The 22,316-nt window shown below is 44.1% G+C and overlaps 2 protein-coding genes across 2 annotated transcripts in view; one reads left to right on the top strand and one right to left on the bottom strand.

Moving 5' to 3' along the window:
• LOC138385912 (uncharacterized) overlaps positions 1-11,880 on the top strand; it is a 24,208-nt gene extending 12,328 nt beyond the window's left edge. Inside the window, exons 2-4 of the mRNA XM_069472097.1 lie at positions 460-2,369; positions 8,237-8,356; positions 10,096-11,880. Coding sequence (XP_069328198.1) covers positions 460-1,427 — 968 coding nt within the window. The 3' untranslated portion in view covers positions 1,428-2,369; positions 8,237-8,356; positions 10,096-11,880. The remainder of the gene's footprint in view (positions 1-459; positions 2,370-8,236; positions 8,357-10,095) is intronic.
• LOC138385911 (MAP/microtubule affinity-regulating kinase 3-like) lies at positions 11,687-22,316 on the bottom strand. The gene is made up of 6 exons (XM_069472096.1): positions 19,590-22,316; positions 19,295-19,414; positions 18,947-19,043; positions 18,509-18,618; positions 17,653-17,696; positions 11,687-11,918 (listed from the first exon to the last, which is right to left on the bottom strand). Exons 1-6 carry the CDS (start codon positions 19,632-19,634, stop codon positions 11,687-11,689), a joined length of 648 nt encoding a protein of 215 aa, XP_069328197.1. The 5' UTR covers positions 19,635-22,316.

Below are 22,316 nucleotides of genomic sequence, written 5' to 3'. Positions count from 1 at the left end.
AAACTTAACCTGAATCTAATCAAGCTTCTAGATTGAACCATCAATTTACAGGAAAACTGAGGGACAGGCAATAAATCTGACAAGATGAGCGTGCAATTGACCAAATCTAGAATTTGAAAAACTTTATAAACAAATGGCCTGATTTCTTTATCAAATAAAGGACATGAAAAAAGGGGTGTCTGTTTTAGATGAAAGCAGAATTAAAGGGTATTATCTGCCTGTAGTTCCAGCTACTGGGGAGGCTGAGGCAGGAGATGGGGGGATAGCTTGAGCCCAGGAGATTGAGACCAGCCTGGACAACAAAGCAAGGCCCCCATTTCAAACAAAAAGTCATTTTCAACCTAATACCACACATGGAAATAGTTAGAATTCTGATGCACACAAATCAACTATAAGGAGACCTTAAATATAGAGAGCATTTTTATTTGTACATTACCATTGCACTGTATAAATAAATAGGAGTTGGTACTATCCACGGTTTCAGGCATCCATCTCAAAATGGAGATCATGTGCATGAAAGTTTTATAGATTTTAAAGCATTCCCCATCAGTAAGCACATAAATATCACAAAAGGAAAAACATGCCTCTCCAAACCCGATGAACCAAGCAATCCAGGAGCCCTTACCTTTCTCCATCCCTCACCCCCGGACCCCCACCTTTCCTCCATACGGGACAACGTACAGCTGACCCTACAGGCCAGGCCGTTGTCCCGCTACCGCCACCTGCCAGGGCGCTGCTTCAAAACCTTGGCTGCCACTGCAAAGAGAGGATTACTCCTCTTTGAGAGTCAAGTGACGGCAAACTTCCCCGGCTTTCCGCGTACCTTCTTCTGCCAACTTGTTCGTCCTTCCTGCAGAAGGACCAAGGAAAGCCATGACAAGCATCACAGGTGTCATAAAGGACACCTCGAGAAAGTAACACCTGTGAGTTATTCAGAAACGCGATCTGAATCCAGCTGGGAACCACTGCTTTCCGTGGATCTTCTCTCCCCACTCCCATCCCCCGGTTCCCATCAGCAAACGGTGCCTACATCGCCAGGGAGAGCAGCTGCAGCTGGAAGGCGGAGTGTCCAGGCAGCCAAATCTACACCCCGGATGCGCTGTGGGGGGACGCGCTGCAGGAAAGTGCCACGTGCCTGTCTGCGGTGGCCAGGCGCTGCGGGAGTCCAGGGCGGCCCCAGCTCCCTCCGGGGTCAGCCGAGCGCCAGTCACTCGGCACGGAGATGCTGGGCAGCCTCAGCCGCGGCCTGGGCCACAGGCGAGAGCAACGCGTTGGACTGGAACGTTCCTGCTCTCGTCCCAGCTAATCCACGGTCACGCACACAGGCGCGCGCAAGCAGCTCTCAGAGGCGGACTAACGGCCCAGTGGCTCTCCGGCCTCGTCTGTCTCTCGCCCTGGCTCTTACTGGCGCGGAGGGGATGGTTTGATTGATCGATTCCGCTGCTCCCCCTCCCCCAGTTCTACTGAGCCGGCCGTCACAGGTCGCTCCAGCTGCAGATGGCGGGGTCTGCGCACGGCCGGGCCGGGTGGGGACGTGGAGGCCACAGCAGGGTGCCAAGGTGCCCAGGTGGGGCAGGTAGGCAGAGACAGGACACCAGGCTGCCTGCAACGGGTAAGGTGGCTACTGTTGGTGAAGGCGACGGAAGGGCGCGCAGTGGGCGGCTGCAGCCAGGAAAAAGCGCAAATCCTGTTCCGGGAACACCCGACCCGGCCAAGGACTGCACGCTGAGTGGAGCCTCTTCTTTCCCGGACCGTCTGCCTTCTTCACCCCTCTTCCCCGCCGCCACCCAGCTTCCTTTCCTGCGCTCCCCCACGCTCCTCAACCCCTCTGGGACGCTAGGGTGCGCGCCGCGGCCCTTTAGCCGCCAAGACGCGAGGTCGCCTTTTGGAACTGCGGCTTAACTGCCGCGCAGTTAGGCCTCCTGCACACAGCCTGCCTCTCCTGACTCTCAGCAAAGGTGCCGTCCACCCGCTACCGCCTGCGGCCCTGCGCGCCGCTGAGCTGCCCAGCTAGGAAATGAAGTCAGTGTCTTCAGACCACAGCCTCCAGGCGCAGTTTGGGACGCCGGCGTGACAGTGCAAATCGACCTACACGGTCCGGAGCCCTAACGTCTTTGCTGCCGTTCACCCCTCAAGTGAGCTCTCCAATGGCAATTGACTGCTGGTGCCACTGTCTTCAGTCACCTTCTTCTCTCTGGTTCCCAAACCCCTAAGGAGAGATGACCTTAACGTCGGCCGACCTCTCTCATCCTATTCAGCCCGAAAGCCAGGCTGGAAAGAGGCCAGTTCCACACAAGAAATCGCTCTTCCTCTCGGTTCCGCTTGGAAGCTGCTTCTCCAACACAAGCCCCTTCTGGGCTTCCCATTAGGTAACCCTGTTTTGGTCTTTTGTCTTTTTTGGTTTGAGAAAAGCAAAGAATTTTTACTGAGGAATACAAATGCATTTAAATTATCAGGCCCAGAGAGAGATTAAAATGAGGCAACAATCACATTTTACTCCCCCCGCTTTTTTTTTTTTTTTTTTGAGACGGAGTGTTGCTCTGATACCTGGGCTAGAAAGCGGTAGAGTTGATCGATAAGGTAAAAGACCAATAAAAGAGAAAACTTTAAGTCTGGTACAAAAACAGAGAGGATGAGAGAATGAGAAAAAGGAAGAAATATGAATAACAAAAAGCAGACATAATCCAGATATAAGGGGTTTTTTTAATTATAAAAGAGTGATATGTACAGCTTTATACTAATACATTTAAGAGTAAAGTAGGCTTTAGACCTTTCTTTTTAAATATTTATTCGAAAGAAAATAATATGTGAACATGATTTTAAAAGTAAAGTTAATAGTATTATAGCAGTGTCAGTTGTCTGGTTTTGATAATGACCTATGGTTATGTAAGATGTTCTCATTGGGGGAAATAAGGTGAATGGTACATGAGAACTCTAATATTTTTGAAACTTCTTGTTAGACTTAAAACATTTCAAAATAAAAACCATTTAACAAGTCATATAATTTTACAAAGTTTATACCCAAAAATTAGCAGATCCTCACTTTAGCCTTCCTCATTATTGATTCATATTCTCCGGAAGGAAACTATCAACGATAGCTATCTCCAAATTTCTAAATAACATGTGTATACCTGCCACTTCTTTTCTTTTCAGATTTAACTGTTAACTATAGTCTTCCTAGTATGGAAAATGAGACTCATCCTCCCAGGTCCTACATGTATTATCCCCTCCCTCTCTTTACAACATATTTATATTTTCCTTTCAGCTTAATCAGTGTGAGTCATTGTTTGTTATTATGGCAGTAAATATTCCCAGCTGAGCCCAACAGTGTACTAGCTACCGTACACTTTCCTTTGTTTGTGCCATTTCTTTTTATCCCTGGAGTTTCTAAATGTCTTCCTTTCAGTTGGTTGTTGCTTGCTTAGTTTTCTATGGGTTTCTTCCTCACTCCTTTCCCCATCCCCTTGGGTGCCTCCATCCTGCTCTGGTTTGGACTGGTTGCTCTCTAGCCCTGTGGCATGGCCATCATCCTGTGACTTCTCCTGCCGTTATTCTGGGATACAGATTTCTGTGTTGCGCCCTCTGTTTCCTGTACACTATGACTTTCTTTTTCTTGGCTTTTGCTTTTCTTTCAGTGAAACATCCTCCAGAAGCTTTCTAATGAAGGGCCTATCAAGAAAATTCATGTGTTTGTAGGGCAGGGGCAACTATAAATCCTAATATTTGGAACTGAGGTCTCCTGGATTGAAACTTTAGTTTTCTTTCTCCTATTTTCCACTTATTGTCTTTTTGTTCTACTTTCTAAGTGATTTCCTAAACTTCCTCTTCTACCCTTCCAACTGTGCTATTTAAAAAAATAAGTGCTATCATATTTTTAATTTCCAAAAGGTTCTTTTCCTCAATGTTTCTGTTTTATAGCCCCCTGTTCTTATTTCATAAATGCAAGATCTCCTATTATAGTATGTCTCTGAAGGTCTGAGACTTTTTTAAAAGTTTTTTCCTGCTCCATACATTGTCTCTCTCGAGCGCTCTTTCCCTCTCTCTCTCTTTTTTCTATTTACTTCTTTTGATTTCCATCTGGTATACTGGAGGCTTTTCTCAAATGTTAGTGATCCCTGTTCAGGTGTAGGAACTCAGTTTGGCATGTTCTGTCTACCCTCAGGTGGGCCTGGATGCACAGGCTAGGGATGAGATCTTATCAGATCTAATCTAATTGCTCCTTATAAGTCTAATTGCTCCTTATAAAACCTCAACTAAGTCTGCTAACTTCATCCCCACCCCACATTCTTATTTTCAGAAAAACTTGATGTTTCATTTCCAAAGGCTTCCTGGGGTCTGTGGTGGGAGTCATCTTGGTTCTTTTCAAATTCCCTCACCACCTCGTGGGAGTCAGCTCTCTCAGGTCATCTAACTCAGGAACCATTTGGCCATCTGCTTTCAAGCTTCAACAAAAAATTTTGTTGAAATCTCTCATCCACGGTCATTTCTTTTCTCTTTGTCCTTACAATTTCTGCCTTTTTAAGCCTTTTAGTATCATTTTAATGGGGTTTTTTAAGGGAACAAATATAAATATTTGGGTTCCAACTGACCTATTGTCCCCTGGACCTTCCAAACCAAGCAATTTCAATACAGACATCTCTTGCTCAATGTGTATTTTTGTGCTAGTGCATATAGAATTTTTTTTTGGAGACAGAGTCTCGCTCTTTTGCCCTGGCTAGAGTGCCGTGGCATCAGCCTAGCTCACAGCAACCTCAAACTCCTGGGCTTAAGCAATCCTCCTGCCTCAGCCTCCTCAGCCGCTGTGACTACAGGCATGTACCACTATTCCCGGCTAATTTTTTCTATATATTTTTAATTGTCCAGATAATTTCTTTCTATTTTTTAGTAGAGTCGGGGGTCTCACTCTTGCTCAGGCTGGTCTCGAACTCCTGACCTGGACCGATCCTCCTGCCTCGGCCTCCCAGAGTGCTAGGATTACAGCCACCGCGACAATCTTTTTGACAAAATTTATCAATCTTTTTGTCTTTATCACACTTGATTCCAGGATTTTGACAATAAAGGGAAAGAAACACATTTCACAACTGCCTGGCTTCTTTTTTCTTCCATGGTTTCCCACGTGATTTTTTGTTTTTGTTTTTGCTTTTGTTTTGAGATAGGGTCTCGTTCTGTCACCCCAGGCTCGAGTACACTGGTGCAATCATAGCTCACTGCAGCCTTGAATTCCTGGGCTCAAACAACCCTCCTGCCTCAGTTTCCCGAGTAGCTGGGACTACAGGTGTGTGCCACCACACCTGGCCCCATTCTTCTTTTTTAAATTTAAACTTTTTGAGTTAATTGTAGATTCATAGACAGTTGTAAGAAATAATAAAGATTCTGTATAACCTTTACCTGGTTTCTCTCAATGGTTACATCTTACGACACTATAGTACAGCATCACAACCAGGAGATTTGACATTGACATAGGCAAGATATAAAACACTTTCGTGGCAAGTATCCTTCGTGTTGCCCTTTTGCAGCCACGTCGCGTTCCCTTCCACTCCCACTTCCTTCTTAAGCCATGACAACTATGAATCTGTTCTCTATTTCTATAACTTTATCATTTCAAGAATGTTATATAAACGGAACCATACAATATGTAATCTTTTAAGATTTATTTTTCTCACTGACCATAATTCTTTGGAGACTCATACAGGTTGCTGTGTTTATCAAGAGTTCATTCCTTTTTTTGTTGTTGAGTAGTATTCAACAATAAATGGATGTGCCACCATCTGTTTAATCACTCACCCATTGAAGGACATTCGGGTTGTTTCCAGTTTGGGGTTACTATGAAGAAAGCAGCTCTTGACATGTGTGTACAGACTGTTTCGTGAACATATAGGTCTTCATTTCTCTGGGATAAGGGCTGAGGAGAGCAATTCTTGGGTCTCATGGTAGTTGCAAAAGTAGTTTTTTTAATTAATTTTTTTAGAGACAGGGTCTCACTCTGTCTCCAAGGCTGGAGTATAATGGCATGATCATACATCACTCCAACCTCAAACTCCTGGGCTCAAGTGACCCTTCTGCCTCAGCCTCCCAAGTAGCTAGGACTACAAGCACGCACCACCATGCCCAGCTAATTTTTAAAAAGATTTTTGTAGAGACGGGGTCTCACTATGTTGCCCAGGCTGGTCTCAAACTCCTGGGCTCAAGTGAGCCTCCTGCCTGAGCCCCCTGAATGTCAGGGACTACAGGCATGTGCACCACACCTGGTTAATTTTCCTGCTGTTGGTAAAGATGGGGTCTCACTCTTGCTCAGGCTGGTCTCGAACTCCTGGCCTCAAGCAACCATCCTACCTCGGCCTCCCAAAGTGCTGGGAATACAGGCAGGAGACAGTGCACTTGGCTAACCACCCAGAATATTGTAACAAGAAACCTGTGTCTCCCGTTTCAGTTCAAATACATGAAATAAATGTAGTTAGGAATAAAGGGAAAAGGATTCATGCCTGCACCAGACCTTCATTGAGTTTTCTAAGGGGGCACAAGTGTAGTGGCTTGAAGCGCCTCCTCTGGTCACAGACCTGGCTCTGCCTGAGACTTCTTTGCTGTAGGACCATAAACATGTTCCTTATCTCGGAACCTCATCTTCAGTGCCTTCTATGAAACGGGGAAAATCTACTCCACAGTCGGGACTGTGGAGAGGTACTGAGTGTATGCATATTATATTATCAATATAGTTATTTTACATAAAAATGTGTGTTTATTATAAATAGGTGTGAATAAAATGAGTACATCTAAATATCTATAGACATCTATCTACCTTAGCACATAGTAAGCATTCAAATAATGGTAGCTGATATTTTTATCAATGATAGTCTGAAGATGACCAAAAAAGGAGCGCAGAGGAGACAGTTAAATAAACTCAAAGATTTTAATGACGTGCAAGGTTTTACTTAAAGAGCCCATTATGGCACAAAGTGCTCGGACACAAAGCTGCCTTTCTGAACTGAGGCAAACCTGGACACCCCTCCATGCTTGGGGCTTGGAGGGGAAACACCTGTTGATATTAAGCAGGGACGGAAGGCGAACAGCCACATAAATGGTACCTGGCTCCACCTTCTACGACCCAAGTTTCAGAGGCAGCTGCATTTTACCCTAGTCCCTGTGGGGGACCAGGAGGACTGGGACAGGCCACGACGTGACCCTGAGAGGAAGGATTTATTGCGGGGGTCAACAGACTGTTTCTGGATTGAACTCACTGTCTCTCTCGTGCCTCACGAACCCCACCCCCAAATCGGCAAGGCCCTTTAGACCATTCTGTTCTACCCAACCTCGAACGGGGGGGGGGGGGGGGGGGGGAGGGGTCTCAGTAAAGGGGATGGGGCTGAGGAGGGAACAGGAAGGCGGACTGAAACCTCTGCTTTGCCTGACTTCCAGTTACTGCTCATGGACGTCAGAAATCCTCCCATGTCTGCCATTTGATATCCTAACCGTAAACAGATGACACTAGTTAATGTGACTCACCTAAGTCATACATGATTAATGTGGAGAAATTAAGGAGACTGAGAAGCAAAACTTGGCTTCCAGTTTAAATAATGGCAAGAGCGTGACACTGAGCAGGGTGCTCATAGACCACGGGGAGCACAGACAAACAGAGGAGGGGCCACTGATTATTGCAGACCTGAGAGCACTCCTAGCTGTCCTGTAAGACACAGGTGACAGACAAGGGCCCCACCAAGCAAGCCTGCAGGAAACCTCAGACAGACTAAGCCACACCAGGCTTAATTTCAAAGAATTCCCTCGGGGGAGTCCTGAAACTGCAGGGGCTCTTGGGCTTCTGGAACTTGTTCCTGGAAAAGAGGACTTTCACGATTTGGTCTCGGTTGAAAGCGGGATCCTTTGTTTTGCCTCCGGAGGCAACCAATGTTTCTGTCTGCAACATGCCTACCAGATCATGGAAATGAAGTCAGAAATACCTCGAAGGACCCTCAGAGTTTCCCAAGGCCACCAACGGCAGCGTAACTAAATAACACATGAAGCATTTTATACACAACTCGGATGTGCTAAGATGATATTATTATTTTGGGGGGGAATAAACCAGGGGTTTTATCTCCAGAACTATACCTTTGAAGTGAGTTATTCTGCTCTCAAGATAACTTACTGAGAGAGAACAATTTGAAGGTTTTGACTTTAAGAAACGTAGTGCTCATTAATGATGATGAAGTGAGCAAAGAAACACGCCCTCTCCTTCTGTCTGCAGATGCTGGAATGGATGCGGCCCCCTGCTGGCCGCTCTGGAGCAGCAGCCCTTTGCTAGCAAGAACTGAAGTTCTGCTGAACTGCAGTGACCCTGCCCCGCGGATAGATAAAAGACTCTAAGGTCTGTAATTTCTATTTTAATGGTTTTAACATATAAAGTTAGATATATATAAACCAGAAAAACGTGAGTGAAAGCAGAATGAAAAATACCTGGGCGGTGGCTTCATGCAACAACAACAGTAAAAAAACATTTTCCTTCAGCTCTATATGTTCCCTCCAAAGCTAACATCACGGACACTTACCTCATTCTGAACCTTGCCAGGATTTTACGGAAAAAACCCGGGCTCTGGGTCGGGCGTGATGTTGTTGAGCGAAGCGGGTTGGGAGAGGCAGGAGGGCTGTGGTTTGGTTGCTCCCCATGCTGACCATGGAAAGTGGCGTTGGGATCAAGACCACTAGGGACATGGGCTCCTGGGGTGGCCACAGTGGTGGGAATCTTCCCAGAAGGAGCTGGAGATCTTGGATTTGGAACAGTGATGCAGAGATCAGAAAATCAGAGACTCTTACAAACATGGCATATAAAAACCGACAATCACAATATGCCTTTTACACACAGTGGAGAAAATCCCGTATAATCAATCCAGATCCAAGGGGTATTTCACAGAACTTATGAGTAATAGATATGTTAAGTGGGGAAAGGCAGCAAAAGAATAGTATACAATGACACAAAGCCTAGAGTTTAAGGGAAAAGTACACATATATTTTTAAGGACAAGGTTAATGCAGGGAAATTCTAGGACAGAGAATGACTAACTGAAGTTTTTCCCTTTTGCTTCCCTCTCAAATTAATTACACACAGGAAACTCTGCCAATATGAAAGAAAGAAAGGACTTGCCTGATGAATAGGCAACTAAAACATTTTGAAAGCACACAAATTGTATAAATACAAAATTCCACATGCTGAAACAATGTGGGGAAGGGCAGGAATGACTTACACCCTTTGTGTTATACAAAGGCACAAAGACACAAACAGATGACAAAGGACACCACGAGACAGGATGTGCTTAAGGTAAGATCACAATGGGGAAGGACACTTTGTGGACAACTGTAAGGAAGTCTGAGACTGTATAATGCCCAGGACAAGATTAAGCAGCAGTGGGCACATGTTAGTCTCACAAGGAATGTGCAGTTTTTCTTACATAGCCTTGAAGTTACCTCCTTCACTGCCTATTGGAGGGGACAGCATATTGGGGTGCCCAGAGGTTGACATGGACATCAACATCCAATGTCTCAGCCAACAGGTAGCAGATGTGGTATAAACTGAGGCAGGGCTAGCTGCATTTCTTTAGGCTGGGAGGGGTTTGGGTTCAGGCAGAGGCAGAAACAACAGTTCGATGGAGCTGTGACCACAGAGCAACCTGCTGTGAAACGCACATACCTGCCTCCCCAAACCACCTCATGTTTTTCAAAGAATAAAACTCTCCTAAACTTGTTTTGCAGATTCATGAGCAATTGGTAACCAGTAGCTGCTTTTTCCCAAACAGTCATCTTAAAAGTTTATTACCTTGAACAAAAGAAAATAGCAGCTGAGATGACTGAATATTTGTTTATGGGAGAGGGATGATGTCCTCCAAGCTACGCATAAAGTGAAGCCTATTCTAAGAGATGTCCCAGTTCAAGACTAAGTGGCAAAGTGAACATGTAACATGAGCATACTGTGCTCTCAAACTGTTTCCAAAACACAGAGACATGTTTTAAATGAACTATTATAGTAAGATTAGGGGGACAGAAACTCATTGTTATATACCAGAGTATCCTATGTTGTTTTTAACTAGATACTTTAAAATCTTCTTACCTATAGGACATTTACAAAAAATCCTTTATGAAGAGTCCTTTATCCTTTATAAAGAATTCTCAAAATCCCTAAGGGGTCAACAGAGGCTTTATTTTCAAAAACAAAAAAATTTTTGAAAAATTGAACTGTTTACAGACACAGAAAGAGTGACAGAATGGCTGGAAGTCTGCAGATCCACCTAGCAGGGACAGCTACTGGACTAAACTATCCACAGTAGCCTCACCAGGAAAACAATGTTCCTCAGTTCCATCCAGTTCAGTCATCAGGTCCTTAGAATTCCAAAGGCATGTTTTCTTTCCTTCAAGGATGAGCAGAAATTCAGAATTCTGATCCTGTTTTTCCATTGTCTTTCATCAATATCCTTCCAAAAGATTGAAACTTAGAAACCAGCAGGTTCTTCCTTTGTCTCACTTCCCATATCCAGACCAAGCATAATATCTTGTTGGTGTCGGCTTCTGAACAGCCCTTCAGCTGGCCTGTCCTCTCCACTTCTGCCAGACTCTCAGAGAAGAGTCTCAGGCCTCATCTTCACTGGGCTCCCGCCTCTACCCCCACCTCCAGACTATCCACTCAACTGCCCAGAACTGTCTAAAAAATTAACTGGACCTTGTTGCTCATCTGCTCACCACCATTCTACAGCATGCTGAGTCTTCAGGATGAAGTTCAGACTCCTCTGCCTGACATGCAAGTCACAGGACCCCTGCCATCTCTCCAGGCTTTGCCTTCCATCATTTTTCCTGGAACTTGACCCGCTGGCCCTCCTGATGACGTGCAGTGCCTTGGTAAAGCACCAGGTCAGAAAACACTTGCAGGACCTATGTTGCCCTGTGCCTAAAGGGCTGGCATCTTTCCGTTCCCTCTTCCAAGTTCAACCAGAGGTCATCTCCTCCATCAAGGCTTCCCACATGCACCACCCCCCAAAAGAGAGTGAAATCACTTGTTGCTGTGAATTTAGTTCACGCACACCACATTGTATTGTAATGACGCTTCCTTCCTGGAGCTCCCTCAGAGCACAGCTATCATCTTGTCACGGTGCCCCCAGTGTCAGCAGAAAGCCTGCCAAAGCAGGTGCTCAGAAAATGTTCTCCTAAAAGAACAGATTAGTTAATCAACTAGCCGGTGGGATTCTGATCGTCCCAACGTGAGGGAGACAGGGCTTTAAAATAAACTTCTCAAGAAGAGCTGCCTGGCCCTGCATTTTTGTTTGAGGATTCTGCCCTTTGCCTTGGAGAATGGCTCTACACAATCAGAGAAGGACTGGGAACAAAGGCCATCAGTTTCCATCGCTTGCCACTCAGCGTCCATTCTTTTCCTGAGGCAGCAATCCTTACATTTTACTTTAGGGGAAGCAGCTCTAAGTCTCTGGGCTGCAGATGACGTTTACTCCACCCCAGACTTTTCCCAGCTACCCTGGCCACTGACAGGTTCAGACATGCCCAGGGCCAGCACACACGGATCAAGGAGACAAGCCCAAGCTTGGGCTTGAGCGGAGCCGTGTGCCACCGGCAACAGAGAGTCCTAACAATTCTCCTTATGCTCAATGTGTTTACTTTAAAACAACTACCATCACTTGACACTTACCTCCTCAATTTGCTCCTTATTTAATGATGGTATCAGAGCCTCCACTTGCAGTTTTAAACGACAGTTTCCCTCCAATGCAAAGGCTTCTGATGGCAGGGCAGTCATCACAGGGTGCATTTTGCTGCTCCTGTGGCTTCAGAGCAAAACCGTGCCAACTCGCTGTTGGTCCAGAGTTGAGTTGCGGTGCGATGGTCACACAGTTACTAATCTTTTCTGCAGTAGCTGGCAGTGCTGGATTAGAATCCATGCTGCAAAGATCAGAAAATTAGACTCTTACAAACACAGCATATGAAAATTCACAATCACAATATACCTTTTGTGTGCAGTGGAGGAAATCAGGTATAGTCAATACAGATCCAAGCGGTATTTCACAGAACTTAGGAGTAATAGGTAAGATAAGTGGGAAAGGGTAGTAAAAGAATAGTATATAATGAGACAAAGCCTCCTAGAGTTTAAGGTAATAGTATATATATATTTTTAAGGACAACGTTAATGCTCGGAAATTGTAGGACAGAGACTGGCTAACTCTAGCTTTTCCCCTTTGCTTCCCCCTCAAATTGCTTACACACAGGAAACCATGCCAACAGGACAGAAACGAAGGATACGCAGCCATACTTGATGAATAGGCAACTAAAAAGTTTTTGAAGCACACAAATGGTATGAATACAAAATTCCACATTCTGAAAGAAAGTAGCAGAAGGGCAGGAACTTCTTACAGGCTTGTTTGTGTGAGAGGGATGATGTCCTCCAAGCTGTGCATAAAATCATGCTTATTCTAAGAGATGTCTCAGTTCAAGTCTAAGTGGTAAAGTGAATATATGACATCAGCATAATGTGCTCTCAACATTTTCCCAAAAGACACTGACCTTGTTTAAATCAACTGTTATAATAAGATTATGGGTATAGAAGCTAGCCGTAATTTCACACTGTATCCTCCATTGTTTTAACAATATAGTTTAGAATATTCTTACACAAAGGAAATTTACAAAGAATCCTTTATAAAGCATAGTCAAAATCCCTACAGGGTGAACAGAGCCTTTTTTCTTTTTTTTTTTCCAAAAACGAAAAACTTGTTAGAAAAAATTGAACTGTTTAGAGACACAGAAAGAGTGACAGTGGCTAGGAGTCTGCAGTTCCACCTGGCACAGACACCTACTGGACACAACTACCCACAGGAGTCTCACCAGGACAACAATATTCCTCAATTCCAGCTCAGCCATCATGTCCTTGGAATTCCAAAGGTGTAGTTTCTTTCATTTAAGGATAAGCAGGGATTTAGAATTCTGATCTTATTCTTCCAGTGTCTTTCTGCAGAAATCCTTTCAAAGGACCGACACTTGGAAGGGAGCAGGTTCTTCCTTTCCCTCACTTCCCATATCCAGACCAACCATGACATCTTGTTGGTGTCAGTTTCCCGCCAGCCTTTCAGCTGGCCCGTCCTCTCCACTTCTACTGCCAGGGTCTCAGTGCAGAGCCTCAGGCCTCATCTTCACTGGGCTCCCTCCCTCTGCTCTCCACATCCGGTCTATCCAACTCAATTGCCGAGAACTTCCTAAAAAATCAACTGGAGTTTGTCACTCATCTGCTCACAACCTTCGAGGGCATGTTGAGTCTTCAGGATCAAGTTTAGACTTCTCACCTTGGCGTGAAAGTCACACATCTTTGGGCCCCTGCAGTCTAATCTCTGCCTTCCATCACAGCTCCTGAAACTTGACTTTCTGGCCCTCCTGGTGATGGGCAGTCTCTTGGTAAAGCACCAGGTCAGAAAACACTTGCTGAGGCTATTCTCTATGCCTGAAGGGCTGGCATCTTTCAACTCTTCGAAATTCATCCAGAGGTGATTTCCTCCATGAAGGCTTCCCAGATGCACCCTCCCAGTGAGAGTAAAATCACTTCTTGCTGTGATTTTAGTTCACGCATGCCACATTGTCTTCTTGTAGGGACACTTCCTTACTGGAGCTCCCTGTGAAAGCACAGCTATAGTCTTGTCAATCAGTGTCAGTGGGAAGCCTGACAAAGTAGGTGGTCAGTAAATGTTCTCCTGATAGAACAGATCAGATAATAATGTAGCCACAGAAATTTCAATAGCCCCAACATGAGGGAAACATACCTTTGAAATAAATTACTCAAGAAGAGCTGCTTGGCCTTGCATTTCTGTTTGAGAATTCTGCCCTCTGCCTTGGAGAATGGCTCCAGAGAGTCAGAGAAGGACTGGAAACAAACGCCTTCAGTTTCCTTTGATTGCCACTCAGTATCGCTTCTTTTCCTGTGCCAACAATACTTAAATATTGCTGTAGGGAAAGCAACTCTAGGACCCCGGGCGGCAGAAGAAGTTGACTCCACCCAAGACTTTTCCCAGTGACCTGGGCCAGCAACAGGCTCAGAGATACCCAGAGCCAGCTCACACAGACCATGGAGACAACCCCAGGCTTCGGTTCTAGCAGAGCCACGTGTAGGAAGACGTCAGGTGTAAACATGCAGAGATCAGCTGTGGAACGACCACAGAGGAGGCAAAACTGGAAAATGAACTCTGACTCTAGGCCTGGACTTTTTTAGTTCTATGCCCTAACTGATGCCCTTTTTTATTTTAGCCTGTTTGCATTGGGGTTTTCTGCCACCTGAAACAGAGAGTCCTAAGTGATTCAAGTCAGTGAAGAAATGCTGGGTTGTTCTCAGTACATGCACACGGACTCACGTATCCAAGTGTATACATAGTTTTAAGGTACAGGCCAATACGACTGTCTTTCATGCTCTACTATCTCTCAGGGCAGGTCAGGGGTCAAAAGAATTTATCCCCCTGCCCAGCTGCTGACATTTTTTGCCAAAACAAGGAGTTTGGGTCAATGGATGCACCAAATAAAACATGAGAGGAAGGGGAGGCACGAGTGGTTTAGCTTCTTCCCTGTGAATACAAATGGTCCCAAAGGCTCTGGAGAAAGAAAGGATTTTAGGCACCCACAGACCAAGGGGCTGCTCCGGCTGTTCCCATGCAGCACACTGCCAATGGCCAGATGGTGCAGGGAGACCAGGGAGGCACACAAGCATGGCAAGGAGGGGATGGACAGATGTCCCGCAGTGAAAAACTGATCCTCATCAAAGAGACCTTTTAATAGTTTAAAAATTATTAATTTTTTTGATACACTAATTTCAAAGGCAAATATTTCTTCAGAAATTTTATTCATATTTCATCACAAGTTTTACACAGGAATTAGCAAAATAGATTTGTTTTTCTGACTTCTACAGTAGGCCTACCACCTTGACGCAGGAAACAGTAAATGCAGCAAATATCCACTGAATTTTAAGTCTGTACAATCAAACTCACAAAAATTCTATTTACAACAGACAGCCCAAATATCACGATAGGCTGCATATTCTAGAAGTTCATCAAGCTGGTTGTTATGAAATTTTGAACAATGTTTTTTTCCCCAGAAAATTGTGCAAAATAATGGTTATATTTCAGTCTAGCACACAACAATCCAGATAAGCAAAACAGTAGCTATATTACCTTTAAATCTTAATTTTAAAAAATAGCAATGTTTTTCTTAAAATTCAAATTGCATGAAGTTGAATTCCTATTAATCTTCTTAATTGTTTTGTATTGAGCAGTGATTATCTTTCTTAAAATTCTGATTGACTTAAAGTTAAAGGACAGGCACTGATGATTTGTTAGCTAGAACATCTAGCCCGTATCAGTCCATTCTGATACAAAATGTTTTGGCTGCCGATTGAAAGCATACTCAGTGATTGGGCAAAAGCAGACTTAAAAATGTAGTCCAGATGACACATGTGTTAACTGTCGTCAGCCCTCCTCTGCTCCATCTCCGTGGCTCAGTGCAGCACAAGTGGCTACGTGGATAAAATAATAAAGCCACTTGACAATTTTTAAATTTTGCCAATGAGATCCCATACTTCAAACTTCTTTCAAAAGATCCTGTTGCGTTTTATCCTAACACCATCACGTTACTGCTGTGGGCCTCATGCAGATATCTAAAAGCACATGAAAAAGTGGGGCCGAGCGTCCCTGCTGTGTAGGTCCTTCAGCAACTTGAGAGATTAGGTATAGTTAGTGTAAACTAACAAAACTCTTCACATTCTTGCCTGAGCAGTTTATAATCAAGAATGAAGCTAAAATTTGTTGAGCACTGCCTGTCAGGCCTGTGCTCCGTGGTTTAAGACTCACTGTGTAACTACACCATCTGGACAGAATCATACCATTAACGACGTAATCAGACCTTCAAAAGCCTAAACCTAGTTGATGTTGACTGTCAGTCTGATGGTTGGGATCAGGCCACGTTTGGAAACGGCAACAGAAGTAGAACAGCAGCATCGTGAGGATTCCCACAGAAAGTAGGCTGACCTGCAGCACGTCTGGTTTCAAGACGAGCCTTACTCAGAATTCCGCCCAGAAGTGCTTGTGTCAAAGCAATGACTTGCCAAAAGCTAGGCACCCTGCCCCCCAGAGCAAGGATTAACTGCATTTCCCCCCATTAATGTCTCATTTAAAGCACACAGAGCCTTTGATTCAAACCTTTGCACAGTTTTTACCACCCGTGATCATTCTGATGTTAGAATTCTGTATAAACATGTATAAAAGAAAAAAGTCCAACATATTGAAGGCTGAAAAATGGAAGTTAATGTGCTTATTTCAGAAACTAACACAGGTCCAGGCATCCTGTAGTTCACTAGTATTTTCAATTAGTGAAGGGGTAAGATGTATAGATCAGAGAGAAGAGAAACCAATAATCTCCCTGAGAAGTATTCTGTTCAGAGAAGTCGTCAATGCATCCAATTGAAGACTCAAGCATCATTTTTTCAGAGACAGGGTCTTGCTCTGTTGCTCCAGCTAGGATGCTGTGGCATCGTCATAGCTCACTGCAACCTCAAACTCCTGGGCTCAAGTGGTCATCTCGCCTCAGCCTCTGTAGTGGCTGGGACTATAGGCCTGCACTGCTACGCCCAGCTAATTGTAGTTTCGGTAGAGATGGGGTTTTGCTCTTTCTCAGGCTGGTCTTCAACTCCTGACCTCAAGCAATCCTCCACCCTTGGCCTCCCAAGTGCCAGATTTACACATGTGAGCCACCACACACAGCTACGAGCATTATTTTTAAGGGACAAACACTTGTCACACTGACTGCCTTTTCTGAAGGTAAAATATGACCACCAGTAGCTCAGCCCTCAAATCCAATTATTTACCACAGTCTTTCAATTCATTTTTTACACAGAAATAAAGGAAAACCCAGACATTATTACAGCTGTGGGCACTGTCTTATCAGTTTTGGCGCTGAGGCTCTGTTCAGCTAAAGATGAAGACCATACTTTCAAAAGCACAGTATTTCGATCATTCACGGTAAGGGAAACAAGGAGGCCCAGGTCAGGACCTGGAGGCATCAGCTTCAATAAGGAAGGTGTCTGCAGGGGGAACACAGACAGGAAATGACTCCAAAGAAATTAAAGAAGCCTTAAAAACTATTTAAAACTGAACACTCCCTCTCTCGACCTTGTTCTCTATGTCTCCCGGAGGTGTGGCTCCTGCCTCAGGTCCTCATCCTGCTCCCCCACCACCTCCCAGCCTTTGCTCAAGTTATTAATGTGCACGAAACAATCTCTATTTCCCTATTGGCTGTTCTACAATGAAACCATGGCTTACTTGCTATCTGCCTCCTCTAGGAAACCTCCCTGGTTTAACTCGATCCTTTTAATCATCATATACAGCCAGCCAGCCAGGAGGATGGTACCCAAGACAAGAATTTGGAATCCTAGTGTCTTGCTAAAAATTACCACTCAAATTTACCTTACCTTCAGAGAATACTTACTGTTATTATCTGAATTTTGATTTAAAAAGTAAGAAATGGAAATCCTTCCATTTCTCTTCTGAAAAAACAAATTTTCTTGAAAACAGGTAAAATCTTATACCTTTTTGTTTTTTTGACATTCTGAATCACTGAGTATCTATCATCTGTAGTTCTCTCACTGCAAACGTACCTATGCTGTCTTCCCACTCGCGTCCCACCAGGTCCCGTGTTATTCTATAAAAAAAAAAAAAGGGCATTTTTGTCTTAAACTATTTGGGAAGTACAGTACAAGGAGGAAAAAAACAACTCATCTACAGAAACAGGAGTACTCAGTCTTTAAACTATGCTAAAACATCCACAGTAATGGCCAAAAGATCAGAAAAGGGAACAAGGACAGCAACCTCTACCCTCTCTTCTGGTAGAAAAGAACATGAAAAACAGCTAACGTAGGGCGACTATGATAACGGTTTATAATAATCAGTAAAGTAATAATTCACAGACTACTAAAAGCAAAGTTGTCGAGGTCACTGCTCAGCCTAACCCTAGCGAGAGAAAGACTGCTGCTTGAACTGGAATCATTAGCATGCAGCTAAGAGAAAATGAGAAAACCAACAAACCACAACACACACCCAAAGGGTTTCTTAGGAAACTAAAGTTCTCGTAACACACAGACTTCTCAGAAACAGTTCATTTGGAGAGATGTGGAATCACAGTGTTAAAAAATGACACCCACATACTCAGGCAAAAGGATTTTTCTCACTGCTGGAAAAAGTCACAAAAGCTTATGTATCTATGTTCTTCTTTTCAGGCTTTTTCAAATAATTTAAAATGTTCCATTTACTTATTAAGGCTTATTATTTTGAAGTTCCAATAATGGCTTATAATGGTCATAGGAGTTAGATTTGGTATTTGCAGGTAAATTTTAAAAATGATATATCAAATTCATTATACACATCTAAACAGTAAAAACTAAGAAGCTACTAGTTTACATAAGCTGATCAGTTACATAAAGGGTATTTCAGCTCTTCCTCTCTGATTACTCTTACCTCAACAGATTTTTCCCGTAATAACTTGTAGGTAGCATTTATTTCAGTCGGTTGTTGCTGTTTCAGGGACTCAATATCTTTTTCTTGGTAGCCCATCTGCTGTAGCATCTCTAAAAGAGAAGGGTAAAATACAGTTTATGTGTTTTGTTTGGGTAAGAAATCATTCTGTTACAGGGTACAACGATTTTCTTTATAAGATCTAAAAGATCACACATTTTCTTACACAAATGAGCACTGGATTCTGAGTTACTGGGTGCTGCTGTAGGAAACTACATTTAGTTAAGTTTCTAAATATGACAGAACAGATAAGCTGATTCATTATATAACTTGGGCTTAACGTTCCATTATTCACATTTTAGGCACACGCATGGATCAGGAGAGAAATCTGTTACTGATGCAAGCACAGGCACACGCAAGCACGTACCACAGAGTACTTACCAATGCATTTTTCATCATCCATCTTCTTCTTGACTCCCCTGTACGGCACCAGTGGCTCCCTGTGTCCCAAGTTGAGCCACTTGTCCTCCATAATTTTCTGAAAAGGTGAACTGTTCATTAGCAGCATAAAATAAAATATTCCGATAATCGCAATATTTAGGAAACTTTATTTTCAACATTTCACTGACTGTAGTCCAAAGAGTAACTTAAATTTTTCTCAATGTCTCAACTCCTGCTTCAAATGTCCCAGGCAAATAAATATTCAGTATGCCCCACAAGCCAAGCTAAGTTCTAAAAATACTCTAAAAACTCTCCAAAGTTGTTACTTATTTCCACTTCTGTGATTACCTGGACAGAGCTTCTTGCAAGTGGGTTTATCACCATTAAACCCCTCAGTAGTTTTTGGCACTGTCTGGAGACACAGGAGGGGATGTCGTATTTCCCTCTTTTTACGTGTCTCATTACCTCCTGTGGGCAGGGAGAGAGGAAAGAAAACTAGTGAGTCAACTTTTAGGTTAAAAAACAACAGAAAACCCACGGAAACCCCTAAACTGATAGAACATTAAAAATATAAACCCATATAATTTTATAAAACTGCTTCTAGTTTTGTGTACTACGTGGATGCAACAACCGCTTCCAATACCTTAAGATTGTCCCCTTTGAAAGGGAGGGTGCCGGTAACAAACATGTAAAGGAGGACTCCTAGACTCCAGACATCCGCTGAGGGGCCGTGGTATGGTTTCCCCTCCACAATTTCCGGCGCTGTATAATATGGTGTCCCACAATTTGTGGTCAGTGGAGTGCCCGGTGTAAAGTGCCCACTGAGGTGAAAGTCAGTTAGCTTTATTGCACCGTCGGCACCCAGTAAGAGATTCTCTGGCTAGAGGGAAAACATCAACAGAAATAAAATTTAACCAAAATATAATTAGAACTATGCACGATTAGGCATTTCATACAGAAGCTCTTTGTAATGATTTAAAATTAATATCTACTAATTAATGAAATGAGAAAACATTTTTTCTAGAGGAAAAATACAGGAGACAAATCTGAACTCCTAATTCTATCACATTAACAATCACTAACAGACATGATGTGCTAGAATAATCATCATTAACTCATATACTAATTTAAATATCAACTGCCCCGAGATAAAGAAAAGTTTTGACAGGTTTTTTTCATTTGTTTGTTTTGTAGAGACAGGGTCTCGTTCTGTCACTGAGGCTAGAGTGCAATGGTGCAATCACAGCTCACTGCACTGCAACCTCCTGGGCTCAAGCAACCTTCCTGCCTCAGCCTGCCGAGTAGCTGGGACTGCAGGCGTGTGCCACCATGCCTGGCTAATTTGTAATTTTATTTTTCTTACAGACATAAGTTTCACTACATTGCCCAGGCTGGTCTTGAACTCCTGGCCTCAAGCAGTCCTCTTGCCCGTGCTAAGATTATGGGCCAACATCCTGGCCCTTTGACAGATTTTTAAATTAAAAATAATCAGGGGCTTTTTTAAAAAGGGGGGCACTTGCTTGAAGTTGATAGTCACATTTTACAAAAATTGCTACAAAGCTGTAAAATGGCTATCATTGGGGAAGGAAGAATCCCAAATCCCACTGAAGAGACAAATCACAGCCACTTCCATTTATTGCAACAAATATTTACTATGTAGCGACTACACAACAGATGTTATATTAGTGTCTGGACATATAATAAGCAAGACAGATAGGGCCCTGCCCTCAGGAGCTCACACTTCAGAAGGGGAGACGGAGAAAGACAAGCAGCTGCCCTGAGACCCTAGTGCTGTGTAACCGAGGAGGAACGGGGGCTGTCGGCCTGGACCTGAAAGGGAGGGGCTGCTTCCCAGAGGAGGCCATGTCGAAGCACAAGAAGGTGCAGCCGGTCATGATGCGTGTGTTGACGGGCGCTGTTTCAGGCAGAGTCCGAGAACACACAGGTGACAGAGACAGCGCGGGTTTCACTCAAGACACTGAAAGTGTGTGGGAGACAGAGTCAGGCAGAGATGGCTGGGGAGGATGGTCAGGGCCGAATCACAAAGGGCTGTACCCAACAGGTTTGGGTTTTCATCCTAAGGGCGATGGGAAGCCCCTGCAGAGTTGTTTAAGCAGAGAAATAACAATGTTACATGTGGTTTTAAAAGAGTCCATTCTGGGCGCAAGGTGGAAAACACACATGAGAAGAAGAGACAGGGAAAATTGGAAGCAGAGAACAGGCAGGAAACTAGAGTTACAATCAAGTATGAGGTGACGGCGTCTGGCCTGGGACAGTGTAACAGAGACAGGAAAGAGTGAGCGAGTGTAAGCAATAGTTAGACAACAGCAGGAAAAGGACCTGGTCACTGAGTGGATGGCAAACCAGAGGGACACCTCAGGAACATTAGTCACGAGAAGGAGAAGTGAAGGTTCAAGTTCAGGATGGAAGAGTTTAGGCTTTGAACTTGCTGTACCTGAGGTGCCTGAGGGACACTCTGGTGGAGAAAGACACCCCTTGGTCAGCTGGCCCCTGGAGCCTGGGAGAGCCCCGTGGCTGCAAGAAGGGACTTGGGGGTCATCAGCACACAGGTGGCCAAGGGAAGCACCACACACATCTCTTTGGCTGTGTGATGACTGTCCCTCCCGAGATCAACCACCAGCACCTTAACTGAAATGTAAAGTACTTTTCATAAACTTCACTTTTATTTATTTCGAATGCTCTACTAGAACTTGATTGAAAGGATCCAATTATCATGAGATTTATTTTTGTTTCATTATGTATAATAACAAAATCTAATCTACGCCTCACTTGTGTGATGAGAGAACTGAACACGTACAAATAGAGCACACACTTAGGACGCTGGTACGTACCTTCAGATCCCTGTGCGCCACAGACATCCTGTGGCAATACTCCACCGCCGAGACCACCTGAGTAAGGAGAGACGGAAGGGTCAGTTCGCACAGGTGCAGATGCATAATTAAGATGAAAGTAACTTCGTTAATGTTCACACATGCAAAACACTCAGTGAGCACCTCGATGTGTGGATTTCTAAAAGCAATTTCCTTATGCTTTGAACTTTTCAATCTGGAGAAATTCAGGCGTGAGGGCAAGAAGAGACAGGTGAGGATGTCGTTCCTGTTCTCTCCAGTTGTAACTGCAAGTGTCTTCGTGGACTCTTCCTGCTGACACTCCACTTGTTTTTGAGCCCAACACCAGGATGCAACCAACGGCCTGCATCTGGAGGACCAGGCTGCCCCCAGGCCCAGGGCCAGATGGCTCCGGTGCAACCTTCCCATGACTGTGTAACCAACTCAAAACCCAACTATGGAAGTTAATAGACTGACTTCACTCTCTGAGGGTCAGGTTCCTCTTCCTTAAAATGGAGGAA

Source organism: Eulemur rufifrons, chromosome 7 (assembly GCF_041146395.1).
Source record: "Eulemur rufifrons isolate Redbay chromosome 7, OSU_ERuf_1, whole genome shotgun sequence".
NCBI lineage: Eukaryota > Metazoa > Chordata > Mammalia > Primates > Lemuridae > Eulemur > Eulemur rufifrons.
This window is presented reverse-complemented; position numbering and strand designations above follow the sequence as displayed.

Bases quoted from the DNA above. Each gene is read 5' to 3' on its own strand.
- LOC138385911 (XM_069472096.1), bottom strand. From the start codon at position 19,634: ATGTTTGTTACCGGCACCCTCCCTTTCAAAGGGGACAATCTTAAG. The intron at 19,044-19,294 runs GTAATCACAGAA...TCACCTTTTCAG, and splicing joins TTGCAAGAAGCTCTGTCCAG to AAAATTATGGAGGACAAGTG. The intron at 18,619-18,946 runs GTAAGTACTCTG...CTTCTCTTTTAG, and splicing joins GGATGATGAAAAATGCATTG to AGATGCTACAGCAGATGGGC.